Source organism: Tigriopus californicus, chromosome 8 (genome assembly GCF_007210705.1).
Source record: "Tigriopus californicus strain San Diego chromosome 8, Tcal_SD_v2.1, whole genome shotgun sequence".
Lineage (NCBI taxonomy): Eukaryota > Metazoa > Arthropoda > Copepoda > Harpacticoida > Harpacticidae > Tigriopus > Tigriopus californicus.
The window spans coordinates 6,865,595-6,880,536 of record NC_081447.1 but is presented as its reverse complement, the minus strand read 5'-3'; the positions used below and the strand labels follow the sequence as shown (position 1 = coordinate 6,880,536).

At 41.8% G+C, this 14,942-nt stretch overlaps 3 protein-coding genes across 5 annotated transcripts; 1 reads left to right on the top strand and 2 right to left on the bottom strand.

Annotated features, from left to right (window-relative positions):
- Window positions 1–1,731: 1,731 nt before the first annotated feature.
- Window positions 1,732–13,989, bottom strand: LOC131884703 (uncharacterized; the record flags this gene model as incomplete). Of its 2 annotated transcripts, XM_059232556.1 has the most annotated exon segments (8): window positions 1,732–1,829; window positions 2,190–2,298; window positions 3,346–3,448; window positions 3,549–3,640; window positions 3,802–3,932; window positions 5,268–5,581; window positions 6,361–6,509; window positions 13,920–13,989. In XM_059232556.1, coding segments are annotated over 7 exon segments (994 nt in total), but the record flags the coding sequence as incomplete, so codon positions are not given.
- Window positions 6,929–11,144, bottom strand: LOC131884702 (uncharacterized). The gene has a single exon (XM_059232554.1). The coding sequence runs from the start codon at window positions 8,844–8,846 to the stop codon at window positions 7,185–7,187; it is 1,662 nt and encodes a 553-aa protein (XP_059088537.1). The 5' UTR covers window positions 8,847–11,144; the 3' UTR covers window positions 6,929–7,184.
- Window positions 12,159–13,901, top strand: LOC131884704 (putative uncharacterized protein DDB_G0282129). 2 transcript variants are annotated; one of them, XM_059232558.1, is made up of 5 exons: window positions 12,159–12,471; window positions 12,563–12,792; window positions 12,859–13,315; window positions 13,382–13,678; window positions 13,760–13,901. In XM_059232558.1, exons 1-4 carry the CDS (start codon window positions 12,245–12,247, stop codon window positions 13,647–13,649), a joined length of 1,182 nt encoding a protein of 393 aa, XP_059088541.1. In that variant the 5' UTR covers window positions 12,159–12,244; the 3' UTR covers window positions 13,650–13,678; window positions 13,760–13,901. The 2 variants fall into 2 exon arrangements, with proteins under 2 accessions (XP_059088541.1, XP_059088540.1); XM_059232557.1 differs by having other exon boundaries at window positions 13,382–13,901.
- Window positions 13,990–14,942: the final 953 nt, after the last annotated feature.

Genomic DNA, 14,942 nt, shown 5'->3' with positions numbered 1-14,942 from the left:
ATAAAAAGGGGTTTGCTTACCTCATTCCCAGGGCATTAATAACAAAGTTACAGTAATTCGTTCCTTTTCTCGAAAAAGGAACTGTAATTGGTTTACACTTTAAAATTGCGTAATTGTAACGACCCAAAATCTACAAGAATTACTCGTTATTCGTTCCTTTTTCAGCGTCCAGAATGGCCTTTAGTTTTTCGTTTATCTCTTGACAGCTGAAGAACCTTTAAGCTCAACTGAAATTGTCATTTTTACTGATAAAATCTAGCATATTTTGATCAAAGAAAGTCAGGGTTAAAAATTGTGTTTGCTCTTAACCGCTATGAAGGTGTTATTGGTTTTGAATCTTGTTGCATTTGCTACTTTAGTGTTTACATCTTCTCAATCTAATTCCGTTGGACTCAAGCACGGAAATGTCTCCTTGGCTTGAATATGATGCTTCCAATTTTCAAAGCCTCCTCACTTCACTTCACTTAAGGGATAAAATTCTTACAGAGAAGCTTTACCGACTTCACAATGTCTAATACTATTTTCCATCATGAATTTTGCGACATTGTTTCAAACCTTTAACTATCATAATCCCATCCAGGGTCCCAATCTTGACTCCTCAAAGTATCATGATGCAACACATTTTGAACAAATATGCCAAGATTAAATGGCAAGGCTCATTATCAAAACATGTTGAACTCTTCAAATGTTACTCACTCATTAGGACTGCTTGAGTCAAAAAACTTCATTTCTTTTGAGAAGAATGGTCTGGATGGGGTAAACCATAAGATATTGGTCATCTAAAATTTTAGTAAAAATAATTGTAACGAGTAGCGCCATTACATTTTTTTCGAGTATTGGTTGTGTAACTATTTTTGACTAATGTAACTTTAACTGTAATTCATTCATTTTATTGAGGAACAACTAATGCCCTGCTCATTCCTGAGAAGGAGGTCTTTGGATATGTTGGCTCTTGTAGTGATGGTTAGTAGTTTTTGATAAGCTATTATACTATTCTAAAATTTTGAAGTGAGAAAAAGTCATTCAAATTAATTCACTCAGATAGTAGGTGATGCTGGTCACATTTTACAAACAGCGATTCAAACTTGGCTGGTTTCGCCCATTCAAATACTGGTCTGACATAGTTTCATCAACCCAATCCAAAACGGGACGCATGTACGGCGGGGTTAAGAAAACTACGCCATGAACGATGACTCATGGAATTGTGGATGGCAATAAGGGCCCTTATTTGCAACGTCACATAGCCCAAAGAAAACGGGAAGACGCACGGTAGATTGCTAAATAAACTGCTCTTGCCTTGCCTTGAAGGCAATTTCTTTACCGGACATTATGTGACCCGGGGCATTAATCATAAATAAGATTTTGATAGAATTAGCCAAAAACAACACAAACGCATTATAATTCAATATAGAGGAATTTGCCCAATCGGCCCTTTATTTGGCACACGCTGAATGACAAAGCGCCCTCTGAAGTGCAGAACGTAAAACATATTTCATGCCTCCGTTCAAAGCAATCGGACTCGAAAAGTCCGTTTGATTATTATAACAGATCAACCTGTTTTGGCGGAACAAAAAGAAGCAAGAGAACTTAGCACGAAAAAAAAGAAACAACGCAAATAGGTTGCGTGATTTTTTTTCCGAGTGCAGTAGCAGCATTCCCTAGATTTAAGACATCTTTCAATACTCATGCATATTGTATGAATTACTACACAAACGTTATTGATTTGCTCACCTCGCCAAGGACATATTCTGAGTTTGTCGGCTAAACTTAAGCACTCGGCCTCAGGTACATGCTCCAAGACAGTGATTTGCAATTCTGCCAAGATTGATCTGTAAAATGATAAAACGACCGCTTCAAATTCCCAGTAAATTCAATGTTTTCCCCACTTGTAGTTCAGGCCCCCAGACCCACAAAGAAGTGCAATGTATAATCAACCGTAGACTTACTTTAAGCCAATTTGGCCGAAATTGCTTGTGAGACTAAGGTGGAGAAGTTTGTTTTTTTGCTTTTAGCTTGATTGCTTTCTTGCAGCTCTCTGAAAGAGTCGTGCATAGAGCGTGTGATTCTAGCACCAGGCGTAAATTGCACATTAAGAGGAATCGCGGAGATAATACCAAGAGCTATGAATGTCGCTCTCGACAACGAATTTGTGTCTAAGTGAGTGTTGAAGGCTTTGCCTTATATCTTACCTGGCAAAAACTGGAAACGAAAACGTACAAACAAGAAGAGTGATCCCAAAATGTCGTTGGATCTCTGTCAAGAAGTGCTCCATCAGCCTTCGTTTCCAATCAAAATCGTCTGAGGAGAGAATCATATGTATCGTGGGATTTGTATCTGACTTTTCAGATTATCAGTGAAAATCTATCTAGTTATTGAAGAAAACGTGTTTAGCTAAAAAAAAAAAATCCTGACCTAACCATTATACCCGAACACTTTTATGGACAAATCGAGCTTTTCGGATTGTGTCAGTGAAACTTGAACATTTCAAGATATGGAATGTGAGACTGGTACTTGAAGTAGATTTATTGTTTCACACTTATAAGCTTAAAATAGTATACTAGATTAAAGAACTTACCTAGCCGTAGTTTAAATGGGACTAGCAAGTATGACACGATTTGACACCAAAAATAAGGATAACGAACAAAGTTGATAATCAAGGCTTGAAGTTTACGGTTGGAAAAGGAAATTGCATAAAAAATTGGAACCTTTGATCTTTTTCCCCAATGTTTGGGAATAAATTTGTAAAAAAGCAAATTATTTCTAATCAATGACTAGAACTGGTTGGCTAAAATAGTTCATTCAAAGCTCCGAAAGCTGGATAGATTTACTATCACACCTCCGCCGTGACAAAGAGTCACAATATCAGGCAGCCGGTCGTTCAGATTTAAATCTCAAATAACAATTGTGAAAGCAAGAACAAAGCTTATGCTAAATCTATCTACACTATGACGTGGTACTACATGCTTTTTGCCAGAGTTGATTTCTTCCAAGGTAAAGTCATCCCCAATTTTTCGGATTTGTCATTCCAGGTAAAAACCATACAGACACCTGAGTGAGTGGTCGCCCATGGGCAAGTTTAGAATAGTTGATACAAGTAAGGTTTAAAAATGATTCACTTGATTGTTCCCATTTTTAAGAGAAAGGAAATGTAAATAAGTGTTGTGTGACACAATTGCAACTTGGGCACAACCGATTACAACTATCAATCAAAGGAGAGCAACTTTAAGCGAATGTGAAATGAATTCTTTCATGGGACCCAATTAATCATTGAATGCGCAGAGGTAGGACATCAATCTTCGTTGACATATGCAATCGCATAATATTTTCAAACTAATTTTTACTTACGGTGAGCAATTGGAGCACCGTTTGCGTTAAAAGTAGCGTTTTCTGTCATCAAGTCTTGTGGTATCCAAATGCCAATGGTGTGGAAGAATTGATCTGGAATGGTCTGCGCCATTGCGATTGGTAGATTCATAGGATAGGATATGTTTTTGATTTAGTCAAAAAGTTCCAACTTGAAATTATGGAGTAAGATAATATTGGCGAACCTTCTTGGGACCATTTGAAAAAAGTGGAAATCCGTCCACGTAAATTGACTCATCCACGGACGCGTTGCCCACGGCGAAACAAATAGGTTGGACTGAAAGTCAAGTAATGGCGAAGATACATTGAAGTTTGTATTTAATGAACGTGACACTCGCAATTAATCAAAGATGAGCTTGACAAAACTTTTTTCCTCACCAAGTATGTGTTGCTACATATCTTGTATTAGCACGTTAAGGACCCATCACACTAGCTTACTTGTTTCCTGAATGTTCTGATGATTGGCAAAATGTCCCGCAATCAATGACACCAAATGTCTTGCCACTGTAGGATTCAAACGAGTGTCTAGAAACTCCTTGATCATTGATTTGTGAATACTTTGAGGATATCTAAAAGAAAGAAGAACCAGACAGAACATAAACACCAATACCAATGTATGGCTTGATCAAAACCTCTTATAAATTATGTTCTAACATATTTTGTGCGAACTTTATCCGACTAACTTTAATTCGCAAAGTTTTTGTGAATTAGCGTTCACGATTCAAATGCATTTGTAATCAGTTCTTGACTAAGATGGATGTCTTTTTGCCGAGTTTCAGGAATTACCTCATTTTTTAAGCGATTGATGGTCTAGATCTAAGTTCCACTCCGAGGTTGCCATCTTTAGCACATAAACACATTTTATAAAAGAAAGTCTATCTTTAAGAAAAGGTTCCAAATCCGGCTCCAAATAGTCGCTTTCTAGTTCTTGCCATACCTCTTATTATATTTGTATTGCACATATTGTGGAGAGCTCGAGAACGGAACAGGAAATCGATGAATCTCATTAAATTTTCATGAACTCGTTACCGAATTCTGCCTCTTTCATTCCTTCTTAGCCTCTTCGGAGGTGTGCTCTTTTCTCGTTCCTTTCGTTCATTCCCGTCGTTCCAAGAGAGAGATCTAAAAGAGAGCTCGTTTGGAGAATATGAAAAACTTTCGTGCCTATTGCCCCATGGGTCTTCCTTTGCCAATTGCGTGTTCAATGCTCATAATTATGAGCTTGTCCAAACATTTCACTCCAACTCATTGAAATGTTTGACACGGTTAGGACGTTTTCATGCTTGTGTGTTATTCAGTGAATGCTGCAAGCCCAGAAGGGCGGTTAGGCTAAGAAATAAAACTCATAATCTCTCTCAATCAACCACTGTTGTAGTTTTTGTTGCCCTTTCAAATATATGTACTTCAAAATTTCATTATATGCACAATTTTGGATAAACTCAATGCATAACATTATGTTGCTTGAAGTTTCAACCAGCCTATTCCTAAGACAAACTATTGCCACTTCCATTCTATTGTATCTGCAAAGAAAATTTCGTTTCAGTATTCATCGAGCACGTGTTGCCATTGTGGCTTACTGATGTGTAACGAACACTTGATTTCGTCCATTTTCAATTTAATCAGAACACTCCTTGCAGTACAATACGTACAACCTTATCTGTTTACATTTCCCGACACTTGGAGCAATCCAGTCTTCATTCATAATCCCGGGAGAGATAAAATTGAGAATATCGAGTTGTGAATGTCTTGGGTTCAATTGACGGTTTTGGCAGTTACATGAATTTTGATTGGTTAAAAATTTGGTCCCAATAAGATGATGCGTGTTTGACGCGACTTTTGTGGGTCACTTTGGAGATGTTTTGCAATGTCCTATTCCACATGTAGGTGATAAGTGTCGTTCTTACCTTGACAATGAGGTGTCGGCGGATTCCAAAATTGAGACTCGGAGGCTTTCAACGATTTTTGGCAAAGCCAGGGATCGAAAACGGTCCAATTCCCGGCTCACTGAACCCAAAAACCGAATGTGGTCATTGGTTGATGACGAGATGTTGCCAAGGTTTTTGTCCAAGACACGAATTAATGATGCCACTTTCAGCACGATCGTTTTGGAACCATCGCAGTACTTTAGAATGTGGTGATGGCAACGGATGTGTTGGAGAATGTGATCCAACAACGGATGCACATGACCCGAGAATGAGTTACAAATGTCAATCCCATCCTGCGGAATGAAAGGATTAGAGGATGAAACGCTCAATAATAGCGTCACAAGTTCACCACTGCTTTCGTGGACATGGATAAAAGGGCAAATTTAGACGCAACTAATTCTCAGTGTCATATCCTTGCAACATTATTGGCGCCATTGGTTATACGCAAAATTCAATTGAACCTTCCACAGCTTTGCCAAAATTGCAGTTTGGAGACGAATTTTCGAAAAATAGTCACCTTGATTATTGACCTTCAAGCATTCAAAAATCCGTTGGTTCTTTCCAAGAAACCTCGGTACCAATGCATGTACTTTTTAGCTGAAGTGCTTAGTTAGATCTACAGATCCATCTGTTTTGGTGCTCGCGATTTTATCGCCGCTGGTGCAATTAGACACGAAACTCAATAAGGGCCCCCCTGGCCATGAACGACCAGACCATTCTGCTACCTCCTTTCCACAGGGCCTGTCCGCCATGGATTCCCTTTTGTGCATTAATCGTAAAATGTGAGGGAGAGTTCGTTTTCAGTTGGTTTCGAGGTACTCAATCCTAACTAAATAACAGCCCTTGGCCGTAGACTCCATATCAACGTATCAGCAAGGCTAAAGAGAATTTGATCTTCTTGGATCCAGTGGTCCTCGGTGGAATCGTACTTGAGCATGAACTAGCCCCCTTCCCAAACAAACTGAGAGCAAATTAGTAATTACTTGCCTTCATGCTCTGTACTAACTGATGTCCTCACGCACATTCATATTCCTTTTTTTTCTTCCCTGGGTGGGAAAGCGGAAAAGCTTACCTTGGTTATTCGGATTTGCTTGGGAGAGTTCTGAGTGATCATAATGGGACGTCCTTTGATTCCAAATGAGGCTTTAATGGCGGGTTCCAATTTGGTTTCCAACTCTTCAGAGAGGGTCCGGAGAGTAGACAAATGTTTACTAGACATGGCTATAATGATGGATTTGAACAGGAAAATATTATTAGAATAGTAGCGCTCCTGAAAAGTCGGCAATCAGTGGTAAAGGAGGAGTGTTGAAAATCTAGGAGAGATTGATCTATTTGAAATCCCAATCCTCAAGCACCATGAGAGAAAGTAGGAGGACAATTCAGAACCCGATGAATCTCGATAATTTGATCGAGGAGGGAAAAAGTTTTGGGAAAGGAAACTCCCATTATAGATGGAATGTCCGTCTCCGGTTCAAAAGTAACCAATCATTCTGATTCATGTTCAGATTCTCTTTATATTTGGACACCGAAGAGGGAAAACGCTGTCCAATAATGTTCCAATAATGCAAAGGGAAAGTTGTCCATATCTCAAATCAAATACACTTAGCGCTCAAAAACGTCGAGAAGTACGAGCCATCGTATTCAGCATGAAAATGCGTTTGTATTTGAAAAGCAAATGCAGTAAGATAGGAATGAGTAAAATAGGTTAATTTCTCCAATCCAATGATGCTCAAGACAAGTGATAGTGCGTCAGAATAAATGAAAATGCCTGAGGAGTTTTGCCAATCGTTTATGAATAAGACTGTCAGGGCCGCATTCGCGGTTGTTTTTGTTATTGTAATTGTCTCTTCAACGAGAATTCAGCGAGGTTTCTCTTGACGCTCGATTGTTTTAGCTTTAGGACTTCTTCTTTTTTGCACTCCCATGGAATCGTTCGTCAATGCTCCAGAGACTTCCGGTACCCGATGCAGGTCGACGTCGATCAGTTGCCAATCTAGCAATAGCGGTCTGTGGAGGGGAGGGCGAAGTGCGATAAATGGGACCTTGGATATCTCCTCCACCCATTTTCATTCTTAAAAGTATGGCACTCGAGTCACTCAATTCAAATTCTTGCATGTCTGTCAATTCTTGCTCTTCATCTTCGAGAGGGGTATTAAGTGAGGCGACGATGTTTTCGCCTTTGGGTATGATATCACTCGATCGGTGGGGCTGGACCGTGATTATGGACACGGCAGAATAGCTTCTACCCACGCTCAGGGACTTCGCTTCTGGATCAATGCCAGAGCTCGCTCGATTGGAAGTGAGATGTGAAATACGCGAGTTCTGAGAACGACCGCTGGCCTCCAGTTCTTCAGGAATCGATTCGTCATCGTGTTCGACCTCGACATTGCTGGCTTCTGGCATATGGTATTTGTCTGCATTCTGGCAATCTCGTTCCAACTCAAGTTCCTCTTCTTCTCGTCGCTCTTGGATGGCACTGGGGATGGATAATCCCCCTGGAATGGTGGGAATGTCACCTTTGGTTTGAGCATGCTGCTTTTGAAACGATGCCAGGGCTTGAGATTTTTTGGAAATCAGTTCTTTCTTGTAGTCGAACAGTTTCTCTGGGGTCAAATTGTCCATGGACACGTTTCGTTCGTGAGCCTTTGGACACGCTCGCAGTGGATTGCACAGAGTGAACACACCCAAGCGACAGAACGCATACAAGATGGACACAATGAAAAGGAACAATGGTATAAGGCTATATATGACTTCCTCTTTGGCTCTATCCAAGTCCAATTGAGTCATGGCAATTGAAGTGTCCAAAGTTGACACCCAACAATCAAATTCCTTGTCCTTGGCACTGTACACTTTGTAGAACTTGTCACAGTCTAGTTCAGGTGGATACCCACATCCACGCACATTGGGATAGAGACGAGCTAATTGCTTGTCAAAACTCAGCGAAGAGGTAGCGGACGAGGACGAGGAGGCACTTTCACCGGCAAGTAAGCTCGTCGATTCCGGAGCGGGCAAGGCTTGATATTCGTTTTGATATAAGGATCCCCGCTCAAACACCGAGAGTGAGGCCCAAGGAGGACGGTAGGGCACAGACCCTGGCGTGAATTCGAACCGTACTTGCACTTGCCAGCACTTGAAGACCTCTCGAGTGCATCCCAAGCGACAAGAGGTCCAAGAGCAATTGGAAATTCCAACCAGTATGGCACTCTCTTGCGTGAGACATTTGGCTTGGCGGAATTGAAGCACTAGAGTTAAAAGAGCTGGGTCGATGAACCAAATGGCTGCGAAAACGAACATGATGATGGACAGTCCTGCGATCCCCCACACCAGCCCCATCTCCACCTCCAAAAACCATTCACGGAGACTCTGACAGCACTTTCTTCCCATTTTGACCACACAAGTTGTGTTACACTCAAGTCGTAGTAGGTGAGAACCATTCACAGATTCAGCATTATCGATTAGTTCGTGGTTGAAGTCTTCTCGAAGTTCTACTGGCACGACATTCGGGATAACCGGGATGCTTTTCTGAGATGGCTGGGTAGACACGCTATCAACCGACATGATTTCAAATTCATCGAGGGTGTATTGTAATGATCACAATCTATTCCTGGATGTGCTGCCTCTTGGCATTGTTCGCGAACTGAGATCAGGCACCTGCGGGACACATCAAAGATCGGAGGACCTCCCTCGGTCTTTTCCTCCACAAAGCTCCTGGTTCCAACTCTTGCTGTTGGTATCGTGTTCCGATTCGTCCCATTCATGGAGTGGTCCCGTTCTATGTTGCTATTCCGTGGGCCGTCAACTCTCATCTTTGGAAGCATCTTCGAAGAATTCACGCTTGTTGCAAAGAGGAGGGGCGATGAAATCGGCTCTCTAAACAGGAGCATTCTGTTCCAACCGCGTTCCAGCCCTGGTCGATTCATATTTGCGCAGGAAACGGTACGGTCTTCTTATCTTTCCTATTCAGATCAATGAACTAAATGCTTTTCATGCCAAGTTTGCAACCATTGACAAAAGTGCCGAGGTGTGCACCAACGTGGTACTGGTAGCGGGTACGTGAGAATTGACATAACCAGAGCCGCTCTTGGGATTAAATCTTGGCAGGCATCCAAATGTACTCGAAGAGCGCTCTAGTGTAGGAAGAGCCTTATTGAATGTGCTTGTTATGAGACTCCTTCCATGGCATGGTAGGTATATTCTGTACATGGATCACCTTGGCCCGGGGGAAAACATAAAAGAGTCCTAGCACTTTTCCGTCTTGGTGGGAGGTGGCACTGATTGAGTAGCGTTGTTTTATGAGAAGACACGCAGCACTGTTTTCATAGCAAGCGCCAACCAAATATCGTTTGCCAAGTCCGATTACGATTAGGACCCACGGATGCGTTCCTGTTCTCTCAAGTGTGAGATGGGATATGAAGTGTTTCTTCCCCACACAATCGAGAGCTCTCGCTCGACCGACTGAGATCCAAATTTCGAGTGGAAGGAGGTGCTTCAGTCTTGGAATTCCATCTGAAACTTGCTTCTAACTTCGATCTCAAGTCTGCCCGCCCCTTCATACCCGTTCCAAGGGTTGGTTGTGGGGTTTCGAGCTCCCCTGATTCAATTTGTGGCGCTCAAATGAGATGAGATAGGGGGGAAAGTTCAAACACAGCACTCCCACGTATCAAAGGCTTGAAACCCAGGGAACAGTTCCAGTTCCAGTTCTAGTTCCACTCAGATACTTAGCCATACACAGCCACTCCAGTGGCCACCCGAGGTCCTCGTGAATAATGTAGTTTTCCAATGAAGAAGCTCTCTCCTGCTTTGAGAGGCTTTGGTCCACCGACAAATTCTAACTAGCTAGCTCGTTGTTCCATGTTCGATTCGAACCGCCTGACGATAGAGGGAGGGCCTAATCAGAGCGGACTCTGGGTCTCCAGTCTATACCTTCGACCGAACGAACAGGGTTGTTTCGATCTCCTTTCTCATCCAGACAGACACGATATCTTCCGTTTTCATGGAAGTCCTCTGAAGAATGAAACCTGTTCCACAAGGTCCACTTTTGACCCCATCATTTGAAATCAATGGAGTCTTAGAAAGGCAATTCACTCGATGAGTAGGCATTTACCTTCCCACTTGGACCTCCTCTTGAGCTCGCTACCGCTCCGACTTTTCCTTACGGAAAGTAATCTATCACTTTACATAATTACTGTCTACAATAGCGATAAAAAAGTTTCGTTTGACTGAGAGAACCACATTTTTCACCGCTTCACAACTTTTGCACTGCTGCCCAAGGAGGTGGCATTACACTTATGTGGTTTTTTGAGGTGTGTAAGGAGGGCCTTTAACACGGACCGACTAAAGCGGTTTGACACCGAGAACTCGAAGTGGCCAAAGTTCGCTCATAACCTTCCTTAACTCGCCCACTGAATTCTCGCTTCTCAGTACTCATGAACAGCTCGCATGAAAGGTTGGTTGGTTGGTTGGTTGGTTGATAGGCCAGGTTTGGGCCGTTGTTTCAAGCTACCGCACACCGTCCATGTATTATGCAAGTCCGACGCCCACATCTATCCTCTATACAATAGGGTCCACCAACCACATGCATGTGGCCATGTCTCTTGGGAAAGACGGACCAGAGTAGAGAGGCAATCCTACAACGCCAATATGTGGGTATGGTTGAAATGACTAGCTCGCCTCGATTCGTTGCGTATACCTAGAGCTATATAACTGTGAAGTCAATTGAGATGAAGCTTGAGCAGGCGAGGTTGAGCCCCGCACTCAACGAGTGCCCAGGAATACTGTCGGCACACTGGACCTGGCCTCGGCGTTATTTGCCTTGGCCTCGTTTCCAATTCTCAACATTGTGCTAAATAGGACGTTGGCGGCCAAACCATTAGGTTTTACATGGAACGTTTATTGAGGAATGAATTGAAACGAGCAAGGGCCAAATTGATTGCTCGAAAACAACTCATCCTCTTCAATTGCAGCTTAATCCTTGCCGATAAGATTTTCATGGCCATAGAAAGACAATCTTGGCGCTAGTTCTGCGAGTAGCGATTATAAATCAACCCTCCCCTTGATTTATCATTCTAGCTTTGTGTAGGGTCCATGAAAATCGAATGTACGAGTATTACTCACCCTTGGCTGTTATCTGTCATTTGAATGAATGAGGCGCTTTACATTGTACGAGAATAAGGGATGTTTCAGGATCATAAAAGACGTGAACTAAAAAGAATTGGGAAAATGATACATACCGGGAAAACATCCCCTTGTTTGAAACTAAATATGAGCGTTTTCAATTAGGAAGCCTAAATTGCCTCGAATGAGCTTCCCAAATTAACACTCCCAACTCAGCCAAGTTTTATCAATGTTCCAGGCTGTTATTCACGGTGTTACAAACTTTACTTTCACTAATGCAGTATGATTACCTAGAAAAGTTAACAAACAAAAGAAGGTCAGGAATGTCGGATAAATCTACGGTCTACACAACTGCCCATATGTTTCGTTTAGTTTCTTTCCTCCTGTAGGGGCAAAAACGATTTAAATGAAGGAAAAAATATCCAAGAAATGGAAACATTGTTACTTTTCTCCAAATAATCCATTTCAAATTTGTTCTTAATCTAGTAAAATGGTACAATAGAGAGAGATTCCCGATTGAAGTTTCTTAACTGCAGCGTAGTGATTTTTCATTTCTTACTAGGAAAATTATTAGAACAGCAAAAAACTCTTTCACTCACTTTATTATTTTGAAACACCCCACGCCAATGATTTAATTCTTGTTACGGCGTTGATGACGGATCTATTGGTAAGGTTGTCCTGACTCGACTTTGAACTTTCACCAAAGCAAAGAAGAGATATGGAGCAACCCAATCAATTGGTTATGATAAGAATGCTACTAAGTAGCACTTACTGGAGTGAGTTCAGTTATCGTTGGGACACGACGTGTCTTGTTTCATTGGTCCGAACTTATTGTTTTGGTCATGAGAATTCAGATTTCTTTAATTTGCTTGTGGGTCTGTATTGCCCTAAGCCAAGGGCTTTATGTACCTCATAGCACGAGCACATCTCAATACATTCATAGCAACGATACAATTGTTTTAAGTTTGGACCCATCGAAACACAATAGCCTGCATGGACCTGTAGGTTCCATGCAGACCCTGAACTTTGTTCTCATCAACAGGGACAGTGATGGACATTTCACATTCAGGTAATCACTATATGTACATCTGTAATTTGCCTTTTAATATCTTGCTTCTACGATTTGACGGGAAATTTGATCTTTCGTTTTACCTCCTTAGCCAAAGCAGCGATGATGGTTTTGAAGGACGTTTTGAAAATGGAGATAGTGCATATTTGTCCAGTGGACAGCAGCAAAGTATTGTTGTGTCGAATTTGAGGGTTCCCAACCGTCCAGAGGGAGCTAAGGTCCGCTTGTCTATTACGGTTACCAGAGATTCTGGGTTAAGCAAACGGGAAGCTCCGCCACCGAATGGTGCCCAAGTTGGAGGAGGTTCCAGCGTTGGAGGGGGTGAGCTTGACTAATATTGATAAATGTAGAACAATATGAATAAAATATGAAGGATATTTTTTCCAGGCCAGAGTAACTATCCGAACGGCAATAATAACAACAACAACAACAACAATGACTATAACAACAATAATAATAATAATTACCCTGGTGGCAACTATCCTGGTGGCAACTATCCTGGTGGCAACTATCCTGGTGGCAACTATCCTGGTAGCAACTATCCTGGTGGCAACTATCCTGGCAACAACTACAATCCCAACGATCCCAGCCGACGTCGTCAATTAGTCATCACTGTGGAGTTTACTGTGACTGAAGATTTGAGGGACACGAGCAAGCCTTGGACTCAACTTACCTATGGTGCCCAAACTGAAGAGGATACGTGTTCTTATACCCCTGAAGATGCTAACTGTTATATGGACTACTGGTGGGTTAAGTTTCAGGTTCAAGACGAGGAATCGGGATTGAATACTGTCCAACTCTCTCCCATTGGTACCGACAAATACAACACCCCCATCTACTACAGGTGCGTAGTTCACGCCATTTCATTCATTGTCGGGCACTGATCTAATGAAAGATGACTTTGTTCCAGATATGAAAACTTTAATTTGGGCACTGACAAAGAGCACGACATCGTAGCTGCGGCTAGTTGCTGCCTAGAAGGCATGATTCTGCGTTTAACCGACATATCCGGAAATCAAGTCGAACATGAGGCTTACAATTCTGGCGTGGGGAAGGAAATGAGTCCGGGGCTCTTCTGGGGATTGATCGTTGGAGGAATAGTGGTGGTTATTGTCATCATTGTGGGAGTGGTCATGTGCTGTAAAAAATCCGGCTACAACCGTGCCAGTACAGGCTAATAAAGGCCAAATCATGGAATCCTACAACTGTGAGAAGAGGACAATCCCTCATTGATTTCTCAAAATTTGTGCTTTATGGTGACAATTGTAAACATTCACTTTTTGTTTAGAATGAGAAAGCTTTGTCCAACCGAGATAACGACCGCATGAGTTGCAATGATTCAATCTCAAGCTCAATCCAGAATCAAAGATCATAAGCCCGTTTAGGGTATGACATGTTAGAGGGCAAATAAAGCATTAGCAGTCAAATAAGATATCAGTATTGCTTACCACAGTCGTTGATAGCTTGATTCGATGAATTCAAGGTGGTTCTGTTTCAAAACAGTGCATGTACGTGGAATTCTATACCTGCATGCTGCATCCGTTACTTGGATCGAAAAGGGAAAGGAATACCTGCCAAGAGTGTTGCTCTGGGATGTTGTAGATAAGCTGTCTCCGATTCAATCCATGGCCATCATCATATCAAGGCATGGAAGCTTGGTTATTGAAAGCTTGATTGTTAAAAATTTGAAAACACTTAATAAGGTCAAAAAACCTCATAAGCGGCGAAAATGTTTTTTTTTGGGGTTTGATCATGTGTTATCATGAGCTCTTAGGCTCCAAGCATGAACCATTGGAAAATGGACGGGGTTGCTAGAGTTTAGAATTAACTTTGTGGAGGCGAGTGTACGCATTATATTTTGCTTTAAGTGGGATTGGATACTGGTCGTTGCAGTTACATCTACCACATTTAAGCCTAATGGATGGACTGGGTCAGATGTTGTCCTCTCTCAAAGGACAACACATAAAAGGGTAAAGGGATTTACCCTTCTCTGGGAATGCATTACCACAACAGGAACAACCCGTTCATTCTCTGATGAGTAATCTAATGACGTTTGAGGGGGCATAATTTTTCATCCAGTGGTTCTATTGTGATAGAAATTGAAATATGCAGTTGTTGTGCCCTGGAGTTAGTCTCATAGAGGGTTAATCCAAAGCGTTCACTCTACTCCTCAATGTTAATTCCAAACCCTAGATTCCTCTTCCATTTTCTTGTGTGGAATGTTCCATGCTAGGTCGCCGTCAAGGCTTGGAATTGATAAAGATGACATAGATACGTACATTCATCTATCCTGGAGATGATGAACAAATCTGTTAAGGTAAGTATGCCATTTTGAAAAAAATAATAATGACACTATCTTTTATTGCGACTCTTGGTCATGTCATGGCGTAAAAATGTGTACAAAAGATGGTGTATTGACCCCTTTAAGTAGCAGTTGTCTGATGCATTCAGCACAAATTTTGAGAGGTCAC

Bases quoted from the DNA above. Each gene is read 5' to 3' on its own strand.
- LOC131884702 (XM_059232554.1), bottom strand. From the start codon at position 8,846: ATGTCGGTTGATAGCGTGTCTACCCAGCCATCTCAGAAAAGCATCCCG.
- LOC131884704 (XM_059232558.1), top strand. From the start codon at position 12,245: ATGAGAATTCAGATTTCTTTAATTTGCTTGTGGGTCTGTATTGCCCTA. The intron at 12,472-12,562 runs GTAATCACTATA...TTACCTCCTTAG, and splicing joins GATGGACATTTCACATTCAG to CCAAAGCAGCGATGATGGTT. The intron at 12,793-12,858 runs GTGAGCTTGACT...TATTTTTTCCAG, and splicing joins AGGTTCCAGCGTTGGAGGGG to GCCAGAGTAACTATCCGAAC.